The 19,683-nt window shown below is 53.2% G+C and overlaps 6 protein-coding genes across 6 annotated transcripts; 2 read left to right on the plus strand and 4 right to left on the minus strand.

The window, feature by feature from the left end:
• Nucleotides 1-562: 562 nt before the first annotated feature.
• ACET3X_004044 (uncharacterized protein) lies at nucleotides 563-4,223 on the minus strand. Its single transcript, XM_069450206.1, has 7 exons — nucleotides 3,668-4,223; nucleotides 3,550-3,616; nucleotides 3,204-3,486; nucleotides 2,986-3,150; nucleotides 2,752-2,930; nucleotides 1,649-2,699; nucleotides 563-1,599 (listed from the first exon to the last, which is right to left on the minus strand). The coding sequence occupies exons 1-7, from the start codon at nucleotides 3,800-3,802 to the stop codon at nucleotides 897-899; spliced, it is 2,583 nt and encodes an 860-aa protein (XP_069308022.1). The 5' UTR covers nucleotides 3,803-4,223; the 3' UTR covers nucleotides 563-896.
• Nucleotides 4,224-4,627: 404 nt separating this feature from the next.
• ACET3X_004045 (uncharacterized protein) lies at nucleotides 4,628-7,142 on the minus strand. Its single transcript, XM_069450207.1, has one exon. The coding sequence runs from the start codon at nucleotides 6,718-6,720 to the stop codon at nucleotides 4,663-4,665; it is 2,058 nt and encodes a 685-aa protein (XP_069308023.1). The 5' UTR covers nucleotides 6,721-7,142; the 3' UTR covers nucleotides 4,628-4,662.
• A 3,403-nt stretch (nucleotides 7,143-10,545) lies between these two features.
• On the plus strand, nucleotides 10,546-12,592 carry ACET3X_004046 (uncharacterized protein; the record flags this gene model as incomplete). The annotated part of the gene is made up of 5 exons (XM_069450208.1): nucleotides 10,546-10,572; nucleotides 10,626-10,899; nucleotides 11,023-11,182; nucleotides 11,567-11,877; nucleotides 11,934-12,592. 5 exons carry the CDS (start codon nucleotides 10,546-10,548, stop codon nucleotides 12,590-12,592), a joined length of 1,431 nt encoding a protein of 476 aa, XP_069308024.1.
• Nucleotides 12,593-12,643: 51 nt separating this feature from the next.
• ACET3X_004047 (uncharacterized protein) lies at nucleotides 12,644-14,188 on the minus strand. Its single transcript, XM_069450209.1, has 2 exons — nucleotides 13,650-14,188; nucleotides 12,644-13,598 (listed from the first exon to the last, which is right to left on the minus strand). Exons 1-2 carry the CDS (start codon nucleotides 14,060-14,062, stop codon nucleotides 12,887-12,889), a joined length of 1,125 nt encoding a protein of 374 aa, XP_069308025.1. The 5' UTR covers nucleotides 14,063-14,188; the 3' UTR covers nucleotides 12,644-12,886.
• Nucleotides 14,189-15,168: 980 nt separating this feature from the next.
• On the minus strand, nucleotides 15,169-16,539 carry ACET3X_004048 (uncharacterized protein; the record flags this gene model as incomplete). Its single annotated transcript, XM_069450210.1, has 1 exon — nucleotides 15,169-16,539. One exon carries the CDS (start codon nucleotides 16,537-16,539, stop codon nucleotides 15,169-15,171), a length of 1,371 nt encoding a protein of 456 aa, XP_069308026.1.
• A 931-nt stretch (nucleotides 16,540-17,470) lies between these two features.
• ACET3X_004049 (uncharacterized protein) lies at nucleotides 17,471-19,251 on the plus strand (the record flags this gene model as incomplete). Its single annotated transcript, XM_069450211.1, has 4 exons — nucleotides 17,471-17,489; nucleotides 17,672-18,290; nucleotides 18,342-18,952; nucleotides 19,010-19,251. The coding sequence occupies 4 exons, from the start codon at nucleotides 17,471-17,473 to the stop codon at nucleotides 19,249-19,251; spliced, it is 1,491 nt and encodes a 496-aa protein (XP_069308027.1).
• Between the last annotated feature and the right edge of the window lie 432 nt (nucleotides 19,252-19,683).

Genomic DNA, 19,683 nt, shown 5'->3' on the forward strand with positions numbered 1-19,683 from the left:
ATCGCACTGACACCTCGTGCCTGCGTCGAATGTCCGGAATCATGCTACGGACTGACCGCTCCGTGTTGATCAATGTTCTAGACAATTCAGAAAGGAGGTGTGTTTGAACCTCATACTATTCATGTCCATCTCACCCAAGCAAGGCAGGTCCCTGATGTACCGGTGTCTGGAGTTCCCGGGGTGTCCCCCATGATACCGCCGAACCCCGGGTTATTCGTATGCGAGATATGCCGCTAATGCACACAGAACCGGGGTGTATTTAGCGTTCAACGCGAACATCAAGCCATCGCTATGCACGTCGTTGACTCGAAATGGTGTGCTTCCGCACCCTAGCGGCTGAGCTTCTCATATAGGCACCGAGGCCGCTCCCCGCCATGACACAAAGCGCATCCAATGCGGGCCTCGACATCGGAGCCGACCCTAGGGCTCTGGTGTGGGCGTCTAAGCAGAGCAGCGGTACCTTGTCTTCAGAGCGGTGGAACTTGTCTGACGACTGTCTGAATAGTGTGGAGCTGGCAGCCATTGCGACTGCCGGCTGGTGTCTTGAGAGCACTGGCTCATTCGCGATCAATACTATTATACAAGTTTACATATAGCGGCCGTGACATTCGTTCACCGTAGATACGAGGCTGTGAAGCGAGCCTCCCTGTGCTCAAAGTCCTCCTGTTTTACGCCGCACTGATTTTGGTTGAGAAACCCCCGGACCGGACCAAGCCGGTCGATGATGGGCCCTGAATGATAGCTTTCAAAGCTATTACAAAATTTACTGTGAAATGAAGACAGGTCCAAATTTAAACCCATGTGATGATCGTGGCACGTTCGCTCCGGTGCTCCGTTGCGATATTGCAGGAGTGCATACTCCGGCGTCTTGAACTCGGCGAGAAAGGTGAGCAACTTCAAGTACTCTGTCCACTCAAGAAGAAGTCTAGCTCGCTCGGACCGCCCCTACTGACTTCGTTTTCGGCAAGTTGTTCGAGCAAGCTGAGGAAAGGATCCTTGCTGTCAGGGTCTGTATGCACCGATGCGCCTGACGTACTTCCGGCGCCGGGTGTCGGCTGCTGTTCGTACGGTGTTGGCATGCTCAGCATGGGATCAAAGTGGATCGGATGGTTGTTATCCTGGTTTTGGTTGAGATTCGCTGTCCGCGGAACTGGTGATGGCGCCAGACTCGCAAACTGCGGCAGTGGTGAAAACGAAAAGTTTGGCGAAAAAGGAAGAGCAAGTCCACCCCCATTAGCGTTCGGAGGGTTCAGCGAGCTGCTGGGCAATGGTGGAGTATAGGGAGGCACACTGGATTCATTATGATGCGCTCTAGTATCTCCGGGGCTTGGATTGGATTCCGAAGTACCGGCGTCCGAAGGTCTGTGAGTATGTACAATAGGCGGATGAGTGGCTGATGTAGGTGTTGGGGGGATGCCCTGTGAGTGGGCTACAGGTTTGGAAGATGAAGTTGTGGCTCTTCTTTTCTTGTTTGGGTGACCGTTAGAGTATTGCGGGTGCTGCGAGGGCGCGGAATGTTTTTGGTAGCCTTGAGCATTGCCAATGACGCCGCTAGTCATATACATGTTATTCCGTTGTTCGATGTTGAAGGTCGCAAGGCTATCGCATCATTAGCACAATAGCTGGATGCTGAGATTCAGTTGCTTACCCTTCCTGAATGGACTCGACCGCTATATCCAAAAACGTAATATGCGCTCCATCGAAGATTTGGCCAGGATACCTGTCGAAGAAGTCTTCGAGTTGGAAGACCGGCGCGTAGCGCATAGGATTGCTCGCCAATGATTGTACGAGCTCTGTATGACATCCGTAGATAGTCTGCAGTGTATCTCGCTGATGCTGAGCTCCAGCCCAGATGAAGCGAAGCTCGGACAGCTGTTGCATCTCACGAGACAGGAATTCTGCACTGACTGAGAAAACTTCTCCTTCTCTTCCTGGGTAGTGTGCTCCATGCACGTGGATGGTGCCAGCTGTACATACACAATAGCCGACGAAGGCTGGCCAATCTATGATAGACGAAGCCCTACCTATCTCAACAAGTTCGGCAATAGCATTTGCATGGAGGAAGCATAGGTTGGTTGCTTCAATCTGCCAAGGTTGGTGCTGCGACGTCCCAGACAGCTCAGCCAAGTCCACAGGAAGAAAAGGCCGATAGATGAGGCAATGTATGAGGTGGTATATCAACTTGCTGAGGACAAGTATGGTACTGTCGGGTTGACCAAAGAGAGCCTCGATGGAGGTAAAGGTGTCCTGCGTCTCTGACGCCCATATGTCGAGTTCTTGGCGGATCTTGGATAAGTTGGATAATGAGTGCCAGGGAAAGTGTGAATCACCCTTGACGCCACCGGCTGCAAGGTAGCGATTTGTTATACCCAGGATGCGTGCTATGCCGATCAGCATACCCATGCTTCCTTGTCCGCCTTTTCCAGTGCCGCCCATGAACTGCAAATTGCATCCATTTGGAAAGTAATCGCCGTCTATCAACATGGCCCCGGGGTGCAGCTGCCAGCTCGGCAACCGTAGTACGATTGATTCATCCGCAATCAACGAGGGTCGCTTGGAGCCGGTCGCAGCGAAACGGTCCATAAGGTAACACGACCAGAAGAGTCGGCGTCGCCCTTCACGTTCGGCGGGTGTGACCTTCATGCCGGTCGGTAGTTCACGGTGTAGGTCGAGCGCAAATGCCATGCTGATGGCGGAATCTTGAGAACATAGTCAGCCCTGTACTAGCTTGTGATGGCAACGAGTTCGTACTCAGCAACATGAAAGTCTTCTTTCCCTTGCCTAGCTGGAAGCTTGCTTGCGAAAGCAGCATCAGTGTCTGCAAGGTTTCGATGGAGGGCTCATCTATCTCAAGTTCTAGCCGAGCACGACGGGCATACTCTTGACCGATGCGCACTGCAGAGCTGTATCCTCCGAAGTGGGGTGCATATCTGGGGTACATGTATTAGTTGTGTTCAAGAATGCTCAGGGATGGGCGAATCGTACCTGGCACTCACGGCGTAAATAGCGCAGGCTAAGTGACCGGGAAGCTGATTGGCCTGTAGGCGCTGTCTCGTGGTCGACTCGTCCAGGATGTAGTAGGGCTTTCCATGGATTCTCGCGAAATAGGTGTCTAGAAGCAGGTCGGGTGCTAGGGTTGGTGATTGTATACTAGACACTATTAACAATGCGTCGGGCCAAGATGGTATGCTGTGACTAGGTACCTTGGCTCGATGGGCGACATCAACTGGTTCGCATGGTTGGTGGCACTCGAGCGACGGGGCGAGGATCCGTGTGGGGATTGCGACGATGCCACGTCTTTTGGTTTAGTGTCGACGGTGGTGGCGGCGTTGTTGTTGTTGTTGTTGTTCTCCTGCGAGGTGGGGTCGACTTCGGCTGGGTCATCGCTCTTTCCTTCGGAAACAAGGCGCTTTTCCAGGCCGTCAACACGCTTCAGGAGGGCCTCGAGGACGTCGGTCTTTGGTCCTCGTTTTTTGGGAACAGCATCTAGAGCGGGCTGTCAGCCCATGTTTGCATGCGTCCGGGGGGAGGCTGGAGAGTGGAGCGTACCATATATACACGGACAGTTGAACACCTGACAGGCTTCACAGGTCGGCCTTGTGCGATTGCACTTGATCTTGAAGCTTGGGTTAGCACATGGAGAAGAAGACGAGTGCAGAAACGCTACCTTTCGCTTTCGACAACTCTTGCAGTTCATGGCCTCACGCGGCTCGTTGGAAACACGGCGGGCGGGAAGTCGGTCGATGCCGATCTGAGGTCTGGCCATTGCGGCGGCCAGTGACTGCGACACTTCGGTGGACATAGCGACGCTACACGACGATGGACCAGAAGCATTCTCTGGGTCAAAATGTACAAGTTGATGGCAAACAGGACGTTGGGAAGAAGAAAAGCACGCCCGCGGTACGGCGTAAGATGTAAGTACAAATTAAGGCCTACGGCAGTGGAGCCAAGCAGGGGGTGTGCGCGCGGACAGCGAGGCTTGATGAAGCGGGAGTGCGCGCCCACTCGGATGCGACTCAGTGGATGCTGTTGACTAGGAATTGGCAGCTATGGAACCGCTGGGGGTGAAGGGGACGCGTGACGACGATCTCGGGGTATCTAGCCTTGCGCGGTAGAACAGCCCACGAGCAAAACCTTGGAACCGTTGGGCCGAGTCGAGTAGAGGGTATCGAATACGCAGCTTTCGGGGCCCTTGCTAGGACAAAAACATGACAATCATGAGGCCACTGGGGTAAGAGGCTAGCCGCACGTCAAGGAATCGTCCATCTCATGCCGTCTCAGCCAGCGCACCGTGCCTCGGTTCTCTGCCATGCAGCTACTAGCAATTTGGCACTTTAATTGCGCCCGTCTCACGCAGCTATCTCGTCTCGGTGTAGCTGCGCCTGTAGCGCCGGACTGCATCGAATATGTTCTAGAAAATCTGGGGTATCGCCCGCAAGCCAATCAGTCCAGACCGCCGTGCCACTACCTGCAGCCCCCGTCCCCGGTTACAGCTCCCACGAGGGCCCCCTCTCCCCCCCCGTCATCAAGAGACACCCTTCATCCCTGGTTCTCGCTCCTGTCACGCTGCATGTGCTCTACAGATAAAAAACAGGGTTGTTGTGTGTGACTGTGTGGACATGAAAAGTGGTCATCAAATGTGTACATTGCTAATTGCTAAATCTAAAAATGTCCCCTTCCGGATGCCAACCGCACAAAATCATAACACACGTTTTGGCCTACGAGCTTCCGTATTGTTTCAACTGTCGTCCATGCTGAGACGTCAGCAATACCATATGCTGTCCATCCGGCCGATGTAGCAATCGCCAACGGGTCGGCCTTACGGGGCCCACTGGCCAAGTCAACGAACACCTTCCCTGCGGCCTTCGTTCCTGTCGCCCCATGTCCGTTGGTGCTTCCATTCCTTCCGGCAACCCTGTAGTGCTTCAGCAGTGGCACCACTAAGAGCGATTTCTCAGCAGGCAGAGCCGAAATGATAACGAATGGCTGCTGCAGCCGCTTCACGTCGTCTACCGATCGTACCGGTGACACGTCAGTAGATAGTGGCCCGTGAGACCTGAACCCTATCGTATATATGGGCCCAATTCCCAAATTCTTCAGTGCAAAAATAGAGGCCGATGCATCGGCCTCGTTGCTAGCCAGCAGCAAGGCTGCCTGTCCACTGTATGCTGACGGCACAAAGTCGCGAGTCAGTGTTGCCCGGATGCCCTTCCATCTAGTGTTGTCCCCTATGAAGGAGGCGTTGCTTGTCCCTGGACGCACCAGCACGGTATCGACCTGCCCAATGGCCCGCGCAGCATTCGACAAGGAAGGCAGATAAGGTGCCGAAGCCGCTAACGGCGGGTTGATGTATGCACCGCCAAAGTTGTTGCGTCGAAGAATGTGCTCAATCGAAGCCTTGGGCGCTCTCTCTGCAAACCCAAACGAATGCGGCAGGCTAAGCTCGTTGAAACACTTCTCGAAAAACATGGCTTGCGACGTTGATCGGAAACTTCCAATGCCGTAGATATCTTGCTTGGGCATCTGGCCCATAGTGTGGAGCGCTGCATTAATCTCGGCTGCGCTAAGTTGGCCAGGCGCTGCAATCATCGGCAGCAGTGGGTGTGTAATTGGGGTAAATATCTTATTCAACGTCCTTGACAGCTGGCCCATGGGGCCCATGTTGAGGCCCGAGAAGGGCGGGTGAGGATATTTGGCCTGGATAGTGGACCGGAAATACTCCAGCTCGTAGTTCTCCTGCATCGAATTCACTAATGCGTACATCTTGACAATATCCCCATACACGGCGCCCAGTTCGAACAGGCGCTGTGTTTCAGGTGAAGTCCACTTGAAGTTGCCCGAGAAGTCGTGGAATGCCGAGATTATCTTGGTGCACGCCTTGTTCTCTGCAAGTTTCCTCCTAATCTCCTCTGGCAGCCACAGTTCCACGTCAATGTATTCGCAGCCCCATTGTATCGCGCGCGCGAGGTACCGGTAGAAGAGTGAAGGATCGTCCATGGGGAACCGGCCGTTTTCTTTTGTACATCTAGTGGTGAAGATGATTGGCAGCTCTGTGCGTTGGCGCAGTACCATGACCTGTTCGCCGACATACCTCAAACTGGGTATCTTGCTGACTGTCCCACCTGGTAGAGGCTCCTCGAGCAAGTCAACTCGTATTTCAATCGCATCTGCGCCGACGGACAGAATGTCCAGATTAGGAAGCGCAGCGTGTACATCGGGAAACGTAGTCGATATCAGTGTCGTGCGCGCTTTCTTGATGAGATCGCGATGGGGCCCAATCTGGCCCAGAATGAAGCCGAGGTAGCGCGACACGTCTCGACGGAAAAATGGTGATCGCGTATAGAGGTATTCGTAGTCGCATCGGTCGGTGATGCTCTCGTCCAATTCGTGACCACCGTCTACGCGATGTGTATTGATCAACAGCCTGGAGCGGTCCCAGGTGTCCAGTTGCGGTTTGGCCAGCCTATTGCTTAATCCGTAGACCGTCTCTCGCGGCCCTGCCAGCGCGTCGTCAACCGACATTGCCGACTCCCATTTCTGGCCCAGGACATCGGCGAAGATGCCTACAATGTCCTCCTCGCCCTCGTTGTGCAGGATCAACAGCGCCGGCCGGACGCCACTCGGAATCTCCTGCACATCTATGACGGCGCCCTCCTTGAGATGGGAGGTCGTCGTCGTCGTCGTCGTCGTCACGCTCCCGGTTTGCACCATGGTAGCCATGGGTGGATAGAGTTGTGCGCTGTGCTGCTTGTTACTGTTAACCGTAGGTGTTGAAACCGTTGATGCGATGCTGGATCTCGGCGAGAATGCGACGGGCGGTATACAACTGGCAAACTCGAACAACCGTCGCTACCATCTCTCAGACGTCGACGGGTGTGAGGCAGTGGGGCTGTATCTGGAGAAATACAGGCGTCTCACAGTGAGCGCCGTATATTCATCCGTGGGGTGGTGGGATGCAGGACCAGGTCTCGATTTAATCGCGATGTGTGTGAAGTTTGGAGATAGTGAGATAGAACCATGTCGAGCGCAGGTGGAAGCACCAAGCTTCCGTAAAACCCGCGCGTCTGTTGGCTCTAAAGCCGTCCTATGGCTGGACGGTGAATATGCCGTTAGAAAGGGCACTAGGCGTTGCTTGCTCGGGGCTGTAGCATAGTGAACGGACCAGTGCGGGCACCGTGGTACGCTCGCCGATAGCTGGAGCTAGAATTTATCCGTACGCTTGCCCTACCGTCGCTAAACACGCCAATTTCGCACCAATCACTGCGTTTGCCATCAGTCAAGGTATTCGTGTGCCAAGTATATCTCCTCCATTGCCGTCGTCTATTGCTGACGCAAATGTGTGGGGATTGGTGGAGAATGGGGGGTAGCGTGTGTCGCAGAGACATCCTGGGCCTGAGGCGACTGCCAAATGCCATATGTATGCCTCGAGGCTTGAAGTGCCCAGCAACAACACCACAGATACGAGCTTGGTATTCGGATAGGCGTATATCGATACTCCCCATAGGCGCACCGCTTGCGCGAGGCTGGCTCTAGAACCCCGCGATACTGCATCCGCAATGTCCAGGAGGCGTCGCATCGCTTTCTTCAGCCCTACCGGCTTTTCCGCGAGCGGCATGCCGCCCTGGGAGTGGTTGAGTAATGGGCCACCGGCCTATCTCGCCTGATGTACGGTTTCCATCTTCGAAAGAGCTGGAAATATGGGCAAACAGTGTCATCACCTTGATCTTTGCGAGACGCCCGAGTACCTACTACAGCCATCGATAACCTCCAACGACACCACCGACACCATCCTTCTTACATGCAGCTCAATCCCTCGCCAGAGGGAGGCAGCGCAATATCTCCTGATTGACCAACATTAGGCTCGGCAGCAGTTGAGACTCCGTTTCATCGTTAGTACTTTAGCCGGCAACCTGGAGGCGGCGTAGGTGCAGCAGGTCTGACGAGACCTCCATCGCCTCATCAATGTCGGTTTTAGATTTTCCGAGACCAACTGCAGTGCAACGTAGGTCCACTCGTGGAAGCGCAATCATCGTCGATATCTGAAGGCTAGCTCATCAGACTACTAGTTTCTCGCCATCGAGACGTCACCACAAGCGGGAATATGACTAGGCCAACGTGACAGCAAGGGGAGGGGTCATTGCTTATCAGTTCTTCGCGTGTCTTCGGCAAGATGCTTCCCAACCGCTGTAGCGAGGCGAAGGAGATTGATTGCTTGATGAGCTGATATACCTTGTTCACTTTCAGTCGTGGGCTTGGGCCAAGTATCACAACGGATAAATTGGCCACATCTAAAACACAATCGGGAGGCCTGAGGTCGTCCCGCCGTGTTGCAAATTTCCGGTCAAGCGAATGGGCCTGCTTCCAGCCATCAAGTACCCTAGACTTGCTTCTACCCTCTCACACAGTCTACACCAGCTCTACAGCTTCAGCGGCCTCTCCAGCAAGTAGCCACTCACTCTGAACAACCCACAACAGCCTCTAGACCGTTTCTTGGGCACTCCATGCCTCAAACAGTTAGAGTGAGTCCCGTCTCATTCTCCAGAGTACACACACCGTATTTCCTATGTCGCACTGAGTAGACTAGCTGATAGGTCTGACTCTGTCATCACCTCGCTCTGTGAGATCTAGTAGCAGACTTATGGATTACTAGTCGGCTTATTGGGATTGATGTGCCAGTAGGTAAAGTGACCATGCCCGATGCGCCTGTCCGAGCAGGTCGGCTAAAGTTAGCTAAGTAGTGGTGTGAGCCAGATTCTTCATTGAGCGTGTATAGAGCTGCCTTTGGGTCTCCCGGTAGAGGTCTTGTATGGCAGTGATCATTGGATTCTTCATTGAGCGTTGTGTCGCCAAGCTTTGCGCAGATCCTGGACAGGGCATACTACCGGTAGATTCGGAGTGATCTGCCTGCTCCGTTGCTAGGTACCTACGTACCAAAGTCGCTTGAGTGGTGTACATCAGCCCTTGTGCACCGGACGGAAGCAGCCGTGGAGCTTGATCTGCAAATATGAGTCATGGGGCTTATGACTCTGTCATTCTCTCGCCTTTCTGCTCATACCTACCATGATAGGGTATTCATCCTGGTATCTCTTTTGGTTCAGTTCTACACCTGCAGTGTGTCATCATGGGCCTGTTGACTGGGTCTTAGACCTGATCATAGGATTGTCTTACGTCGCACATGTGTTGGAACACTCGACAAGGGAAGAAGACGGCAAAGACCTGGGGACATCCGAAAACTATGATACAAGGTTCTAGATCATGCCCCAAGGCGAAGGGAATGCGATTTTTCCCATCGCCAACCGCAAGTTGTGATGAAATACAGCGGATCCACGCTGAAAAGATCGGAAAGATATTGGACATCGCCATTATTGCATTTGAAAACGAATTTTTTGTCACTGTAGAACCTATCTGTGATGCGTGGTAGTATATTCAGAGAAGGTTTGGAAACCACAGCTCCCAATATACTAGAATCCGCTTCGAACTTAGCTCCGCCGGGTGACAATGGTGGTGAAAACAATGAGTTAATCAGCGGGCTCAAATTTCAGTCAGCACTCTTCGACGTTATCTCTGTCTTTCTTGTCTATCTATCAGATTTCAGCATTGTGACTAGGCGAGTACCGATAGCCTATACCTAAAGACCTTGGTTGTGTCGATGAAGTCATACTGGGCAGACAATTGAAAGCCATCTCCTCGATTCGGCTCCAGACCATAACATACATTGCAAGTGACGTTCACAGGCTGCAAAGGTACGTATCGTCGTGAACAGCATAATGCCGGCATGCTAACATGGAGGTTGAAGGTCGTAGTATCGGATGGTGTGACATTGCCACTACACTTACCTCAAGCTTCTACGTCAGTCTCCTTGTTGGCAGAATATCTATTTGCCTTTCTATTCTTCACGAATATCTCAAACAAGACAATAGGGCCGCCTGTTTTGTCAAAACTGCTTCGTAGTATGGTTCCATATCTCGATCTCACAGGCATTACGCTATTCATCCCGACGGCCGTCATTTTTTTCATTAATCTGCAGTAGGAAACGGAAGAAAATGGGTGGAGCTCACCAATTTTTATCGATTTTTTTTCGCTAGCTGTGGCACAATCTTAATCTCTTTTTGTCTCTTGGAATGGCACAGTGAGCACTAAACGGGCATTCGCTAGGGGCGGAAGCGCGGGCTTTGACATCTGCCACCAGACAGAGCTATATTTCCTGCTGCTCGTGTTATTGGAAAGCGTCGACGCGGTCTTCCATCTGCTGTTGGCCCTCGCTGTTGTCTCATCCACGGCGTTGCGAACCCAATAGGTCAATGTACGGAAGAAGGCGCCGGTAGAGAACACGGCTTAAGTGGTAGTAGAGGGTATCGATGATCACGCACACAGTCGAGAGATTAGTGATGGCTCGATTTGCGCAAGGAAGGAAGAGGAACGAATGGGAAGTTGGCGAATCAGCAGTCTTGGCGTTCTGACCTCATCCAAAACTTCGGGTGCGGCGAACAGCGGAGGTGATGGCATCACCAGGCTTTCTTGTCAATACCGTTCCAATCACCTACAATGTTTGCAAGACGCGCAATTCCCTCAGTCAGTATCTGAAACCCATGTGCATCTGCCATTTCCAAACTAACAGTCACCAGGCCTTCCGAGCCGCAACCCGCGCAAGCGCAGCTCGCCCCATCCCCTCGGCACGATTCCTCACACCATTCCAAGCACGATTACTTTCCGATGAAGTTCGTTCCGCGATTGACAGGGCTGTCGCATCATCGCCTGTCGTTTTGTTCATGAAGGGTACACCAGAGACACCGCAGTGCGGCTTTTCGAGAGCTACCATACAGATCCTGGGCATGCAGGGGGTCGACCCAGAGAAGTTTACTGCCTTCAACGTGTTGGAGGACCAGGATCTCAGGCAAGGTACGTCGCTCCGATTCTCACACTCTAATCTTGCATTGGGATGATTGGACTCGAGCCGATGGACGTTTCGGGCCACCGCAGGACAAGATACGGGACCATGCATGCTGACAGATGTAACAACAGGTATCAAAGAATACTCCGAATGGCCGACCATACCACAACTGTACGTTGACAAGGAGTTTGTCGGTGGCTGCGACATCCTCATGTCCATGCATCAAGACGGCTCGCTTGCGAAGATGCTGGAAGAGAAAGGTGTAGTTGTCCCCGCGGAGGGGCAGGCACCGTAAGCAATACATGACGCAACAGCGAGGCATAAAAGGCGTGTAGAGATCGTGTCATGTAATACCATATTGGCTGTAAATGCTTGGCAACTGCCTCTGTAACAACAAGAACGTATATGTTTGTGATGATCAAGGTATGCAGCGACTCGCATTGCTGGAGTCTGCGAGACAATCTGATAGAGTGAATGCTACTATATTGAAAAAGCTGCTGCTCTGAGATTTGTCTTGTCCTATACAACTGGGTGCTCTTTCCCTTCAACGTCAGCGCGACTTCCTCCCGAGAACCACAACACGCCACGAACCTTTGCCGACTGTGGAGCCATTTCTACACTCGGATTCATATGACGCCTTTGACACGTCATCCGCACCTGATCGATGGTACATAGGATGGAGGTTGAGCGTACTGAACCCGCCCTACAAGCGCGCGGCAACATGGATCTACCAGCGAAGAAGACATGGTCTGCAAGAGTCAAGAAGACAATTTCGGCTGCCAGCGTCTTCAAAAGGCAAAAAAGCAATATTGACCAAGGAAACAGTCCGATTCAGGCAACCCTCAGGAACTCAAAGTTTGCTGGCGGAGACGCTGATGCTACGGCACTATTGATCACCAAGTCACACTCCAGCTCACGGAGTGCAGTAAAAAAGGAGGCAAAGAAGGGATTCTCGGAACAGCATCCTCTGGGTGTGGCCTTTCGAGGTATTGCACAACTATTCTATCATCGGCATATAGGGAGCTAATACTGTTCCACACAGATGCATGCGACAAGTACCGAGGCCATCTCTATAACACTACCTCACTCAAAATCACCAAAACCCTCGAATCACTTCTTCATAACCTCTACAAGAGTACCCCACAAGTGACCGCCCCGAACAGTAGTCAGCAAGATCCCAACGCCTCACCCTCAAAGCTCTCCGCCCTAGCAAAATACGAATGTCTAGCCACCCAGCTGCACAAGCCCATCTCGCAGTTTAAGCTTTCATTGTGGCGTATCGACAGTAAAGGAAAGGACGTGCGTTTTGTGCAAACACTCGAGACGCGTATGCTACATTATGATGAGCTGATTGCCAAGGAGACGACGAAGCTGGGAACGTTGCAAAAAGAGTGGGAATCCGTCGTAAGTGAGATCTGGAAGCTGGGAGCCACATGTCTGGGCGACGAAGCGATGGCAGAGATGTTGTTTACTCAAGAGGGATTGCATGAGCAGGCCTCGCCACCTTCCCCCTCGGGGTATCGCAACGACAAGCTGCCACACACACCAAGTTTCTCCGAGGACAAGACCAAGGAGCTGGAGAAAATGGTAGAGGCGCTAGGTAAGCAGGAGATGGATGAATTTCGCAAGATCGAAAAGGACCATCGGGCGTACTGGAAAAAGAAGACGGCACAGCTTGCGAGTGCGCTGAAGAGTGATTGAGAGAGCATCAAGTTGAAGCGCAGCGTGTAATACTCTACATGCCGTCCCATACCCGGTGACAATCGCTGTTGCCTCACTTCCCGACCAAGAAGTCAGTACATGTGTGTAAGGTTTCGAAAATATTGTTCTCGTGCTATATGCTCAAAAGTCTACAATGCGGACAATCAAACAAGTCACCCCCAACAGTGATCTAGTACATGCTGCCTTGATGAAAAGCAACGGTCTAATAGTCTACATGGATATCTCTGGCTCAAAGTAAACTCCTAATCTTCCCTCGTACTCGTGCACACAAACTTAGTCGAAAGAGCTCTTGAAGACGTATCGCTGGTCCTCAGGCTGTTGGAACGGTACACCAAGCTCGAAGAGCGTCATTACGCTTTCGGAAAAGTCCTTGAAGAAAGCATCGTTGTCTTTTGCGTACAAATCAGTGTACTTCCTGAAGCTCTTGTCCTTGACAAGCTCCATGTCGGTTGGCAGCATCATCAAGCTCTTGGTCTTGACATCCTCAAACTGCTTGGGGCCGTTCCACTTCTTCCATGCCCACTTCTCCTCAACAAGAAGCTTGTAGTAGTCGTTGGTCAGGGTAGTGGGCGAGAAGGTCCAGGGGCCGTCGAAGCCAGAGCGGTCGGTGTGGCAACGGCCTAGGGCGTGTGCACCAGAGAGGGCAACCATGGCGCGGTCGTCGAAGCCCATGCGGCCGAAGATGGCGCGAATGTGGCTAGCGTCCTTGGTTGCGTCGGGCAGACGACCGTCGGGGGTGCAGTAGGAGACGTCGCGGTCGGAGCGGCCAGCGCGGTATGGGATCTTGGGACCCTGCATCTCCTGGATGGCGCAGACACCAGCAAGGATCCACAGGTCCGAGTATGTAATCCAGGGGAAAGCCTCCTTGACGGGCTCGAGGAAGTCGCGGGCAGCCTTGAGACCAGCGTTGGCGCCGTGGTCACCTTCGGGAGCGAAGCGCATGGTAGCACCGTTGGAGCCACCAGTTCCGGTCAACTTGTCGTAGCTATTCCTCATTAGCACCCCTGCTGGATGCAAGGGGAATCATGGTACTCACGTTCCCGAGGCGTGCCATGCTAGACGCAGGAGCACGGGGCCGTAGCTGCCATCATCGTAGTCGTCGTGCTCCTCGAGCCTCTTTGCGATGTGGTCGTAGACCTTTTGGTAGTCCTCGAACCTAGGTGTGAAGACCTTCCTGCTGCTGGTCTGACCAAACAACTCGGGCTTGTATGTGTACAGGCTGTATACACCAGCACCAACAAGGAGGGCACCAGCACCCCAGGCTAGGCCAGTTGGGTTGCCCTCATGCTTGTCTGGTCCTTCCTGCTCGGAAGCGTAGCCGCGTCGCTGGTTGCGGAAGGCGTTGTGTGCAGGTGCGGCGAAGCGGGCAGAGGAGCGGGTCGAGGTGGTGCGTAGTGAGGGAGCGGCGGTGCGCAGGGCGCGGGAGAAGCTTCGTGAGGCCGATGCCATGGTGCTGCAGGTGCAAGTGTCTTGATAAGTTCGGGTTGCCTCTGAGGAGGTCAATTGGCGGATGCACAAAGGCAGGAGGATCAGATGGAGTAACGGGCAAAAGAAACAGCCCTCGGTCGTAGGCGCGGGAAAGCTTTTAAAGACAATGCCCTCAATGCCTCGGACACCCGATGGCGACAATCTTTCTTTCTGGAAACCACGGCAGAGACCCACTTTGATAGCCTCTGCACCAATCACAAGCCCGACGGGGCATAGTCGTCTGGGCCCTGGGGATTACGATATCTGATGCGGCCGCGACACACGTCCGATCGCGAAGAAGCCATGTTTCGCCGATTGGGAAGTTTTGTCCAAGCTGCCTGGTAGACGACAACGTCGAGACTGGCAGACAGGGGAAACCCGTGGTTTCGTAGCCTCTGCGGGCTGGACGTCGCCCTCTCGTGCATAATCCGACTTCCACACGCTGTGATTCGCTGTGGCCGCGACGATCGACGCAGGCCAGCCAGCCAAGTGAGGGGTAGCCGATGAGGCTCTGCGGCATCTTCATCCTGAGCTCTCTAGAAGCACATGTCATCACCTTGTACTCAACGTGTTGTCAACCAGACTTCACTATCCTCTTACCACGGTGGTATTGGCCATCCTCGGTAGAGACGGTGGCCAACCAGAGCCTTCGTCTTCTAATCCGCCGAGACTGACTCATGCCATGCCCACATGCCGTTCCTCTCCGATGGGCGGCGTCGACGGCAAAAGTGGGTTCGTCGCTCGAAGAGGTAAGTTTCTCGATCTCACAATGGTACTTCACGCTTTCTCCGTGCACGTAATTTGTCAAAGCAAAAGACCTGAGTTCGATTACTGCGAATATCCAGGGCGTTCGTATTGGTAATGAAACAGAAGCCAATACGCTCAACGCCTCCTTTCCACGGTCCTTCGATGCAATTCCAAGTCTTGATCAACGCCGTGCAAGGAAATGCTCACTCAGTTTGCGTATGTGAAGAAACCAACATTAAGAATAAAACTCCAATGCCATGACATGAATGCAAATCATTACCCGAAACATTAGCTTCCTCGTGTGTTGTTCATCCAAACGTGAAATGCACATACCGAAATGATCAATACAAATGACCGTTGTGCGGAGGCATACCCATCATCATACCGAGATAGGGGTGCGGGTGCGGGTGCGGATGTGGGTGTGGGTGTGGGTATCCATCTAGGCTGCTGGTAGGCGTGGAAATACCAGAGTTGGATGCTGTCGGCGGCCGCGAGTCCTCCAAGTTCCTCTTGGCTGCGTTCTCGGCTGCCTCCTTGACGATTTTAGGCTTTAGAAGATCCCAGGACGTGTTATTGGGATCTTTCGGAATGGTGATGGCACGCTTGTAGGCCGGACAGGCTTCTAGCTCTTTGACGCTGATGGGCGGGGTCAGTTGCGACGCCTTCTCTTTGAAGAAGTTCTTGCGCCGTGACTTCTTTGCGTTGTAGTCGGACGTCCTAGCCGTTCGCTGCATCTCTTCCCATTGCTCCATTTTCTTTGCAAACATTTGGCGCTCTTCTACCTGCTTGGCCTTTGCAGCCAGCCATTCAGTCCACCATGCGGCAGTCTCTTCTGTGTTGGGAGTCTTCTCTCTCGACACCCTGTGGAACTCGGCAACAAGCTTCTGTACGTCTGACTGCAAGTAGATGGTCTTCAACGCATGTGTACTTGCAGGCCCCACGCCGACAAAGTTGCCCCAGGAATCAAAGATGCCACTGGGCAGAGCAGCGCGGATGTAGGAAACGTCTTCGCCGTTGGGGCCCCTCAGCTGGGCAATTGCATCGTATTCCTTGACGACTTGGTTGTTGAGACAGTCTTTGCACATGCGACGCAGAAAGGCCCAGAAGGTCTTGCGAGTGTTTGGCGCGCCGCAGTCCATACAGCCATGGCCATGGCGCAGATGGGCGAACTGGAACTCGGTGAGGCCTGGAGGTGGGTCCGGCATGTCATTTCCGTAGTAGTAATCCCTGCTATGCTTCCAGAGCATGGGGTTATCCCGCAAGAAGCGATAGCATGAGGCAATCTTGCTACGCATCTCCAGCAGCTGTGCAGGGTCCGAATACGAGAGGATGATGAACCAACAGTCCAAGTCGACGCCCTTGGACAGGATCTTGCCCCGCCGTAACCTCGTCGGCTTGCGCTGCTGCCACTGTTGATTTAGCAGTTGGCGGGCCGGTGCCGCAGCGAGTGGAGTCGTCGCATTGCTTCCCGAGTGCATGGCAGGGTTGCCCGCCTGCTCAGAGTCCTTTCTGCCCTCGTCGCCCCGCTTGCGCTTCAGACTGCCTTCGACCATTGCCAAGGGCACATTGTGAGAGCGCACCTCTTGCGCCAACCCCGCGCGCTTCCCGCCGGGGCGCCGACAGTTGATCACGGTTGCGTAGGCCTGGTCCGGTGTCTGCAGGAATGGAGTCTGCTTGTTGACGGTAAAGGCGACATATTTGGCATTCACCATCTCGGGTCAGCAGGCCAGCCGCTCTGGGTATCGTAACGGGTCGCTCGCAGTCACACTTGGATGTGTAGGCTCGGGCTTTGCATACGTCGCTGGCAAGATGGTGAGATTGGAGTGTGGACGGTCGAGAGGCTGCAGGAAAGAACGGAAAGGAGTGTGGACGACGCTGAGACTTTCGCGCGCCCAGGCTTGAGTTGAGGTCGGCTGCCGAACCAAACTTGCCCGACTACAAGGTTGGCCCTTCGGATATAAAGCCTGGCCCTCACTCGGCGCGACCACCCGTTGGCCGTCACATCTACAGCCTCCAGTTGACATCAGCCTAGAAGTGTACCTGGTAAAAAAACACCTCTGCCAGTGGAGACATGGATCCAGGAACTCTTCACCACTCCGGCATGCGGAATGATGCGCGCTCGCTATGCCGCATCAATCTGCACCGATGCATCTTTTTCCCATTAGGCCCGACGCCACACCGCTGATCACATGGTTACATCACACGCGAGGCGCACGCTTGCGGTCCTTTTCAACAGGTTTGACCCTGCCAAAGTCGCCTGTCCAGTCTGCTTTGTTGCCAGAGCCGAGCAGTGGATAATGGTCAGCACGCCGTGTGCGCCATCTCCTTGTGTATCCGTAACTTGGCACTGGGGAATGGCAGAGCAGCTTCCTAATGAGGACTTGCATCGCTTGTACAAGGGAAAAAGGGCAGAGCCAAAGATGCGGGGTTAGCGAGCGTGGAGGATGCGAGAGTGGCCAGATTGTGCTAGGGTCACCAGCGACCTCGGCCTTCCCAATGACTCTGTCTCGTTGTCCGCTTTCCACGTTATATTCTCTTCACTCCCGCCGGTTTCAAGTGCAGTGCAAGCGCGAATCTGGCGTCGGATCTACTCCGGTGCACTAGTCGACCAGCCAGGCGGACAGAACAAAGTCAGCCTCCATTATGTTCGGAAGGAAAGAAAGTAAGTTGCGTCTCATTATTGCACTGCCAAGTTGTCTCGGATCACTCCCGCGGAATGCTTGACGAATCTTGTCAGCTGGCAAGCTTATCGCCAGAGTCACGTCTCGTACAACTTCAATGTTTCCCTCTGTACCACTCGATCTGTTCCCAGATTCACTGGACTACGCTGATCATCTGCAAAAGATGCACCGTCTTCGGACTTTGAAAAGACGGATGCTGTCCCTCGCTACGACAACACTTACGATGACGACCCAGCACTCGTTCAGTGTCCACCCAACACTACAGAAACCAAACTCGTGGCTAGAATTGACCTTCACGTCATTCCTTTCCTCTGCATCATGTATCTTTTGGCCTTCCTCGATCGTGTCAACATCGCAAATGCAAACGTCTTTGGACTCAGCGAAGAACTCGACCTAGTACGGGACAACCGCTACAACACCGCCCTGGTCATCTTCTTTGTTCCGTACATCTTGTTCGAGATTCCGTCCAACGTGCTCCTCAAGAAGATGAAGCCTCGGGTCTGGCTCAGTATCTGTATGTTTGGTTTCGGACTTGTAACTTTGCTACAAGGCTTCGTCCAGAACTATGCTGGTTTACTCGCGACTCGCTTCTTTCTTGGTCTATTTGAGACCGGCATGTTCCCTGGTGCGTTCTACTTGATTGGTATGTGGTACCGGAGACATGAGGCGCAGAAGCGATACTCGTTCTTCTTCAGCTCAACGACTCTGGCCGGAGCCTTTGGCGGACTGCTCGCCTCTGCAATTGGCAAGATGGAAGGCGTTGCAGGATACCGTGGCTGGAGGTACGTTTTAGATGGTACAAGTGCACACGCAACATATACTGACCCCGACAGATGGATCTTTATCCTCGAAGGACTCTTGACCGTTCTGGTTTCTTTTGCATTCTTTTTCCTGCTTCCAAACTTTCCAGAGGAAGTCAAGTGGCTTTCGGAACCCGAGCGCGCCTTTGTCAAAGCCAGGCTCCAGATTGATCAAGGTCGCTCCGCGCGCGAACGGCCCATCAAAGCCAAGGACGTGGCGAACATCTTCAAAGACCCCAAGATCCTACTCGGCGGACTCATGTACTTTGGCTTGATCGTTCCCGCCTATGGATACGCCTACTTCTCCCCTACTATTATCCAGGGTTTCGGCTACTCCCCTATCCAAACACAATTGCACAGTGTTCCCCCATGGGCTGCCGCTTTTGGTTTCTCGATGCTTGTTGCGTGGTTCTCCGATAGGCTCAAGCACCGCTTTGTCTTCGCCATGTTTCCTATCGCTGTCTGTATCGCCGGTTTCGCTATCCTCATTTCCGTGCATGACAATCGCAACCTGCAGTACGCAGCGCTCTTCCTGGTAGCAATGGGGGCCTACACCGCTATGCCGGTCATCGTTTGTTGGTTCAACATGAACTTGGGTGGCCACCACCGTCGAGCCGTGGGAAGTGCATGGCAAGTTGGTTTTGGTGAGTACTTCCTGGGATACACTGTTTTAGACGTCGAGAACTAATTAATCACCTTAGGTAATATTGGTGGTATTATTGCTGTATACTCTTTCTTGAAGAAAGATGCGCCAAAGTATACAAGAGGATACTCAATCGCTATCGGATTTGTGTGCCTCAGTGCACTGAGTTGTTGCACGTACTTTGTCATGTGCAACTGGGCAAACCGGAAGAGAAATAAGAGCGTCAGGGATGTCGGGTTGACGGAGTACGAAAAGACCGAAATGGGCGATCTCAACCCGGAGTACCGCTACCTCTTGTAGACGGTATAGCAAAGACTCGACGGGGAAGAGAAGGACTGACACTGTAGACTTTGACCCTGATCAGGCTAAGAGAACAGTACAAATATACGTTTTTCCGGTCATTCTGCTCATAATTTTACACAACGCCATTTGAGCTGTTATAACACTTCCTCTGCACGATACGGTATAGCAGCTCCGATGTGCTATACTCACCGCGAGTATAACATGTTTGGTTATACGTTCCGTTGTCATTGGCCCTTTCGCACACGACCTTTCTGATATACTACCACTAGCTCTGGAGCCCTTCAATGAGAGCTCTTCTGACTTCAGTCAAAGCTCTTTGTGGGATGCGTGTGGCGTCTCGGTATAAGGAAGGCGTGCAATTGATCCCTCCGGGCCAGGAGAGTAGAGCCTCAACAGCTATCAGAATCTGCAATGACCCGTGCATGAGTA

Source organism: Alternaria dauci, chromosome 3 (genome assembly GCF_042100115.1).
Source record: "Alternaria dauci strain A2016 chromosome 3, whole genome shotgun sequence".
In the NCBI taxonomy this organism is placed as follows: domain Eukaryota; kingdom Fungi; phylum Ascomycota; class Dothideomycetes; order Pleosporales; family Pleosporaceae; genus Alternaria; species Alternaria dauci.

What these genes read in the sequence shown, in the direction of transcription:
- ACET3X_004044 (XM_069450206.1), bottom strand. Translation starts at nt 3,802, where the DNA reads ATGTCCACCGAAGTGTCGCAGTCACTGGCCGCCGCAATGGCCAGACCT. An exon ending in GAAGACTTTCATGTTGCTGA is followed by an intron (nt 2,700 to 2,751) that starts GTACGAACTCGT and finishes TATGTTCTCAAG; the next exon opens with ATTCCGCCATCAGCATGGCA. An exon ending in GTCGAGTCCATTCAGGAAGG is followed by an intron (nt 1,600 to 1,648) that starts GTAAGCAACTGA and finishes ATGATGCGATAG; the next exon opens with CCTTGCGACCTTCAACATCG.
- ACET3X_004045 (XM_069450207.1), bottom strand. Translation starts at nt 6,720, where the DNA reads ATGGCTACCATGGTGCAAACCGGGAGCGTGACGACGACGACGACGACG.
- ACET3X_004047 (XM_069450209.1), bottom strand. Translation starts at nt 14,062, where the DNA reads ATGGCATCGGCCTCACGAAGCTTCTCCCGCGCCCTGCGCACCGCCGCT. An exon ending in GCATGGCACGCCTCGGGAAC is followed by an intron (nt 13,599 to 13,649) that starts GTGAGTACCATG and finishes AATGAGGAATAG; the next exon opens with CTACGACAAGTTGACCGGAA.